We start from the raw sequence: 7,500 nt of genomic DNA, 5'->3' as shown, positions 1-7,500 counted from the left end.
AGCAGGTGACCAGTACCGTCACAGGAAATGGGAGTACTGTATATGTCTGTATATCCTCCTTTCAGATGAATGGCCAAAAGAAGTTTGGAAGTTTGGAAGTTTGGAAGTGTGGTGAAGGGTGTGTGGGGATGTGGGGGTGTGGGTGGGAGGGGGTGGTGGGGAGGGGGGGGGGGGTTGAGGGGGTGATAGTGGGAGCATCAGGTGGCCAGCCACAAGCGTTCACGACTGTTAAGTTAAAATGGAGCTTTGTTTGCTAATGACACACTATAGTATACACACTGTACATAATCACCATTGAGCTGCCACTATGTCCACAGGGATGGGGGGGGGGGGAGATGACGTGTGGCGTGGGGTGTGGGGAGGGGGGTCTTATACGCTAACATTCAATACTAAGAAACACAGGAGCAACACACGGACAGGAGTTAAAGGTTCACTACACAGTCACACAATGTACAAGGAACTTCATCTTTAAAAAATCATACAGGAGCCAACCTTATTATAAATGCCTTCGACTATAATACAAAACATTGTTCAACCAAAGAGTCTTCTGCTCTTCTCAAACTGTGCAGGAGAACACTGACAGAAATAAAACATAACCACACATACAATGGTGGTGGAATTGGTTGCACGGGTCTTTATGCCTGTGTGTGTGTGTGTGTGTGTGTGTGTGTGTGTGTGTGTGTGTGTGAGTGTGTGTGTGTGTGTGTGTGTGTGTGTGTGTGTGTGTAAGACAAAGAGGGGAGAGAGAGAGAGAAAGAGAGAGAGTGTATTTGTATGTGTATGAGAGGGAGAAAGGCAGGAAGAGTGTGTATATGTGTGTGTTGGGGGGGTGGGGAGCGGGGGGGGGGGGGGGCAAGGGGGGGGAGGGGTGAAGTGGCAGGCGAGGGAATGAATCTTCCCTTCAAAGAAATAAAAATAAAAGTGCCAAGGTAAAGTGAATTCAAGTAACGTGTGCTCTGTACACAGGAAAGAGCGAGGGTGGGAGGGAGGGGGAGGGTCCTGTGGCCTCAGTGGGGCCGCCCTATTGGCTCTTCCTGTGCTCAGCCAGGCTGATGGGCGTGTCTGTGGGCATTTCTCCGCGAACAGCTCTGGACAGAAGCTCCACCCACTTGGCCTGGAGCTCGGCATCCTGGGCGCTGAACAGCAAGGCCTGCTGGGAGTGACACAGCCGGAACGCGTGTTTGACGTCTGACTTCTCCGTCGCCGGCGGCAACGCCGCGCTCACCTCGAATCCCGGCAGGGGCACCACCCGCGCCCCACGAGAGTCCTGGGGAGACGCAGCGAACGGACCAGATCAGATCACAGCAGGTAACATGACAGTCCAATCAGAATCAGTGAAAGTACGCTGTTAAACAATAAGATAATTATGCACTCATAACAAAGTGGACACTTGACTACTGTTCCCTTGCTGGACTGCGAGATTGTCCCGATAGAGGCTGGACATCTGTACCAAGGCAGGCCGGCTCGGCAGGATTTAACGGTCTTATCTCATTCGTTCCCTCTCCAATCGGTTTTTCTCTCTTTTCTCTCAGTTTTCATCTCGTCTAATGCTGGGGGCTAGATTTTATTTCAGTGGGCCCATGCAGTAAGCCCTCTCCTCCCCCCCCCCCCCTTCCCCCTCCCCCGTTCCACTGTTTCTGTCTAATCAGAAAATGCTCATCTAACACTCATTAATCCTAATCTTCTGCCATGGGACGACAGCTTTCTGCTGTAGGATTGTTGCAGTGGGATTGGGATTTTGGTCTTTGAAATAGTAAGGGCAGAGCCTGGTTACGCAGATTGAGGCATCCCCTTGAGGGCTTTTTCATGCTGTACTGCACAGAGGATGGGAGACATACTCTTAAAGGCACTTTCAAAACATTTGCTTTGTGAAGCCTTTTAAACCGTCTTGTGATCCATCCATCAGAGCTATCCATCTGATGCTTCTGTAAGTAATGACCATACACGAGGGACAGGCAATCCAACAGAGGCTGGCATCGACCCAGCCTCTACAGCGCCCCCTCTGGCCAATCAGCTCACTAACACCCTGGCAGAGAGCAGAGCTGCCCTACCTGGGTCAGATTCAGGCCAGCTAAATCTCCCTGACCCAAATCTGCTGAGTACAGAAGGTACACAGATGACAGGTCACAGACGGACACTTACACAGCGGGATAGGTGTCATGTCCAAATACACAGACAGATAGACAGACAGACAGACGGACGGACGGCCAGCTGACCATGGACACATAAAGACCATGGCTGTGTTCCAACATGCGTTCTTGTACTCTATCTAGAGTGTACACCGTACTTGGTATACGCTCGAGACAGAGAGCAAGAAGGCATTTTGGAACACAGCCGATGATCATTCACAAGCAGGAGACCCACATGTCTGCACAGGTGACCCGTTAGTGTTTGTGTGTGTGTGTGTGGGGGGGGGGGGTTAACACTTACCTGCCCGTTGGTCTGCAGGTATAGCACCAGGGGTTCGGCCTTGGTGACGGCCAGCCAGGTCTTGGCCCAGCTCTTGCCCTTCTCCTGCACCTGGAGGTAGCCACACAGCAGGCAGTTCTCCCCTGATAGAGAGGTCTGCTTCTGGAGGGAGGGCAACACACACAGGAGGCAGACATTTAAACTACAATACCCAATACTACCCAGTACCACGAAGAGGAGAACAAAATGGACGCTTGGCACAGTCTTGATTACATTGGGTTTGAAGCTGTGAATGATGATGTAGGCTGTAAAATAGGCTGCAGGGAGAACCAATACTGTAGTAATGGTACAAGCCCATTAACATTCAGCCTGTAATTCAAAATGATGCTAATGCATCAAAGTCAAACCTGAAATATTTTTATTGGCAGTAGAGGACAAAGCTCTTGTACACTGTTAGGTAAACATCCTAATGTTGAGAATGTAGGACACAGGGAGATTTGTACATTGACAGGTGTTCATACTGCTGCTCTACTGTCATTGATGTGGTGTTATAGCGCCCCCATGTGGTGAATAATGCCACTGCAGATGTATTGGTATCTATTAAACACTCCTACTCTGGTGCTGAATGTTCAAACTCCACGATGGAGTTGTCTGACAGACAGACACAGACAGACACAGACAGAGAGACAGACAGACAGACAGACAGACAGACAGACACAGACAAACAGGACTCTCAACATCTCAATATAACAAGATTAGACTGCCTAGCTGATGCACACCTGATGGATCTAGACTGCTCAGTCAGCTGAACCGAATGCTTCCCACTAAGCCCTTTAGGCTTGTCATGGTGTTGGTCATCAAATAGTGGTTACTTAATCTAACTTTGTGTGTGTGTGTGTGTGTGTGTGTGTGTGTGTGTGTGTGTGTGTGTGTGTGTGTGTGTGTGTGTGTGTGTGTGTGTGTGTGTGTGTGCGTGCGTGGGTGCGTGCGTGCATGTGTGTGTGTGTGTGTCTGGGAGAGAGGGAACGGTAGAGTGAAAATTAGAGTATTTTCTGCATCAGCAGCACAGAGACAGCAACGTCCTAAAATAGCAGGTGTTAGAGAGGTGGGCTGTGAGATGGGATGTAGGTGTTATCAGAGATCCAACTGTTATCTATGTGGTGTCAACATGCAGAGAAACTGTACATGACTACAGGCAGGAATGAAGTATGAAGTACGGTCAAACACTGACAAGACGACGCAGACAAATGTGTTGTCTTAACAGTGGGGGCCTGACAGTCACTGTAGTCATTAGAATCAGGGTTTTCTGGAGATTTCTCAGTATTGCCCGAGGGGATTTAAGACACAGTGATCTGCTTCATCCAGCCTGTTATAATGCAGTGGTCTACACAGGCAGGCTGTTTGAACGCTGGCTCACATTGACTCTGGTACATTTGGAGACATGGATTCTATTGAATCCTGGACTGTGCTTTGTCTATGTGTGCCCAGTCTCAGTGAGAGTGTGTTTACTGCAAATCTGGTTACTAGTGGATGTCTGTTTGTGTGTGTGTGTGTGTGTGTGGTGTGTGTGTGTGTGTATGTGTGTGTGTGTGTGTGTGTGTGTGTGTGTGTGTGTGTGTGTGTGTGTGTGTGTGCGCGCGCGTGTGTGTGGTGTGTGTGTGGTATGCATGTTGGTGTGTATGCATGAGTGTGTGTGTGTGTGTGTGTTTTTCTGACCGCCCACATGTGTTTATGCATGTCGATGTACGATATGCGTGTGAGAATTGACTGAAGAGGACCACCATGGGCTGTGTGTGTGTGTTGTGTATGTTAGGATGACTAACACGATTGTGCTGCTCTCCCCAGAGGCTGGCACTGAGACAGCATGCCAACACCAACCCCCACACTCCCCCCTCTCAGACCCTCTCTGCTGGGACCCCCTCTCCACACCAGGACCTGCTACCATGGTCCGCTGTGCCTCTCCTCCTGCCTCACCTCAGCCTTCCTCTTCTGCTCGGCCGGGGCCCCTGTGGAGACCTCGAGCCCCTGGGTCGCCTCGAAGCATTCCGGACACATCCGACACGCCTTGTTCTCCGAGGTCTTAGAACACTTCCCACAGATGGCCTGCAGAGGGAGAGAGAGGGAGAGGGAGAGGGAGAGAGAGAGAGAGAGAGAGAGAGAGAGAGAGGGAGAGAGAGGGAGAGAGAGAGAGAGAGACATGTTCAGACACCCAAAAGTCATTCATATTCTATTTTTGTAAAATGAAGCATATGTCTACAGTATCATCTTATGCTCTTGCCTTGATCCCCCCCCCCCCCCCCGCTACCCCCCCTCCCCCTCTCTGCTCACCGCGCCACAGGCTTTGCAGTGGTGTTTGCGCTTGATCAAGGTGAAGCTCTCGTTGCAGACTTTACACGTCTGCTTCTCCTTCTCCTTCTTTTTGGAGCTCTTCTGGAAGACACAAACACACACAAAGACACGTGTCACAGTTTGTCCAATCACAGCACAACTTAGGGTGACACAGAGTGACCACTGAGGGCCTCTCTCTCTCTCTCCATTTTGCCATCTCCTCCATCCTCCCCTCCATCTCTCTTCCCCCCCCCTTCCTATCTCTTTCTCCTCCTGCACTCCCTTTATCTCCCACCTATTCTCCTTTCACACAGCAAAAATGGAAATCGAAGCCCCTCTCCTCTTCCTCAGACGGGGGCGCCGTCGATAGCATCACCGGCCGCCAGATCGTTTGCACAGATGCATTGTGGGAGGCAGTGTGAAGTACAGCTCCTGAGTGTGTCGTTTCTCCTCCACAGAGAGCCCTGGCAGCTTAGGAGAGTGAGATAGTGGTGATATCTATCGCCATGGTGATCCCATCTTAATGAGGACGGACTCTTGGCAGGGTACTGGGGATTATGGATCCACTCTGCAGGGTACTGGGGATTATAGATCCACCGGCAGTGTAAAACCTGCCTGATTACCTTCACCACAAACATTTGAGAGGACCAGCCCTTTGAACAGAGGAGCGATCGATGTACTTCTCAGACACCCGTTCATACATGGTGTATCTAAATTGTATTCATATTCTATTGGAGGCCTGCCTTATAATAAGCGTCATTATTTCAATAGTGTAGAATTGCACATAAGAGTACACAATGTTCCAGTAGTCCCAGACGGCTCCATCTGCTTGCCCCATAGTGATAGATTCCCATCCATACAGTACAAACACCATTTCCATTACATTTACATTTATGGCATTTAGCAGACGCCTTTATCCAGAGCGACTTACAACAAATACATTTGTCTAAGTAAGTGAATCATCTATCCAACAGTCATCAGACACCAAGTGCTTGCAGATCAATGGCCAACAAGGACAGTACAGATGAAGAAATGAAGTTGTTTAAGACGATTCGGAAGGACGGAGACTTTATATGAGTATGAAGCATGGAGTTGACCTTTACCCTCTCGTGGAGTCTTTCACTGTCAGAGTCTATGGACGTGTTCCAGGGGCCCTGCAGAGAGAACAACATGGCCGTCAACACCAGAACCGGACCCATTTCTTCCTCATCCACTTATCATCATCATCATCATCATCATCACACAAGGAAGACTTATTTTTCACTGACGTCCCGATGAAGACGCTTTCTAAACATTGTGAGACGTGTGAGCCGCAGACATTGGTTCCCCCCACTAGATGGCAGCCTTGACGCATCGAGGGACTGGGACTCTGAGACTGGTGCGTCTCCGGGTTTGGCCTGTGTCATGGTCCGGCCAGACCAAAGTAGGTCAGAGCTCAGAAGAGACCCATAAGAGGTGTGTTTATACAATATGACGCATTGGGCTTCCCCTAATAGGTCATGAGAGAGTTCTGGAGAACTAAAGACACAATGTGTGTGACTGTCAGGGACCGAATGAAAGAGCTGCTCTATAAGTGTGTGTGTGTGTGGGGGGGGGTGTGTGTGCGTCGTGTGTGACGCTACAAAGCCACGGATAGTTGTGGTGGCAGACAATAGCCGGACTGTGACACACTCCCTGGTTCAGCCTGATCATCTCATATACAGATATCATATACAGATATCAACATTGCCGGACTATGACACACTCCCTGATTCAGCCTGATCATCTCATATACAGATATCAACATTGCCGGACTGTGACACACTCCCTGATTCAGCCTGATCATCTCATACACAGATATCAACATTGGTCGTGCAGGTTGACCCGTTGACCCCGTGACTGACCGGTGAGTCCGGCTGGTGGTCGTCCTCGCGGGATAAGGAGATGTTGTAGGCTTTGTTAAACGTCTCGCTGTTCTGCTTGTGCCTCTCAATGGTGGCCTGGATCACCTGAGAGAGAGGCGGGAGAGATAAGGAAGAGGGGGAAGAGAGGAGGGAGAGGGGGGGAGGAGGGAAGGATGGGAGAAAGAAAGAAAGAAAGAAAGAAAGAAAGAAAGAAAGAAAGAAAGAAAGAAAGAAAGAAAGAAGAAAGAAAGAAAGAAAGGGCGTTTAGAGAAGCCTGCAGTAGTCGCACATAGTCACAATATTCTTGACCTGGCTCAGAATGACAACGAATGCACAGTTAGCCGAGTCCCTGGCATAAGGAGCACACTGAAAGCCTTATGATGTAGAGTGCAGTAATTACTTTTATCAGTGTGATGATCTTACATCATGAGAGAGTTCCTGTGTCTATCTACAGTCTACAGTACAGCCCCCAAGGACACATACGCAGAGAGGGGGAGAGAGAGAGAGAGAGAGAGAGAGAGAAAGAGAGAGAGAGAAAGAGAAGAGGGAGAGAGAGAGAGAGAGAGAGAGAGAGAGAAGAGGGGAGAGAGAGAGAGAGAGAGAAAGAGAAGAGGGGGAGAGAGAGAGAGGCCTCTGCCTGTCTGAATGGGTGAACAATGAGAGAGACTGTGCTACGCTGTCGTCTGATCTGACCCTGCTATTCATGGATGGCATCAGCGATGACAGAGCCCCAAGTGCATCATGGTCCCCCGTCCCAGCATCAAGGCCTGCGTCAGAAACAAGAGACTGGCATCTCTACCACCGAGGGTGTGTGAGCGTGAATAACAGAGATTGCTGTGCATGTGTGCAATTTTTGTGCTCTCCCTCTCTCTCTCTCTCT

At 49.7% G+C, this 7,500-nt stretch overlaps 1 protein-coding gene across 1 annotated transcript in view; it reads right to left on the bottom strand.

Annotated features, from left to right (window-relative positions):
- Nucleotides 1-7,500, bottom strand: part of fgd (faciogenital dysplasia) — a 56,799-nt gene that overhangs the window by 352 nt on the left and 48,947 nt on the right. Inside the window, exons 13-18 of the mRNA XM_083674900.1 lie at nucleotides 6,621-6,725; nucleotides 5,841-5,891; nucleotides 4,738-4,839; nucleotides 4,384-4,512; nucleotides 2,431-2,571; nucleotides 1-1,267 (exon numbers count right to left, since the gene is read on the bottom strand). The exon at nucleotides 1-1,267 is cut by the window's left edge and continues 352 nt beyond it. Coding sequence (XP_083531026.1) covers nucleotides 1,022-1,267; nucleotides 2,431-2,571; nucleotides 4,384-4,512; nucleotides 4,738-4,839; nucleotides 5,841-5,891; nucleotides 6,621-6,725 — 774 coding nt within the window. The 3' untranslated portion in view covers nucleotides 1-1,021. The remainder of the gene's footprint in view (nucleotides 1,268-2,430; nucleotides 2,572-4,383; nucleotides 4,513-4,737; nucleotides 4,840-5,840; nucleotides 5,892-6,620; nucleotides 6,726-7,500) is intronic.

The sequence above is a fragment of the Argentina silus genome (assembly GCF_951799395.1).
Source record: "Argentina silus genome assembly, chromosome: 8".
In the NCBI taxonomy this organism is placed as follows: domain Eukaryota; kingdom Metazoa; phylum Chordata; class Actinopteri; order Argentiniformes; family Argentinidae; genus Argentina; species Argentina silus.
Note: the sequence above shows the minus strand (reverse complement) of the source record. Positions and strands in the feature narration are given on the sequence as shown.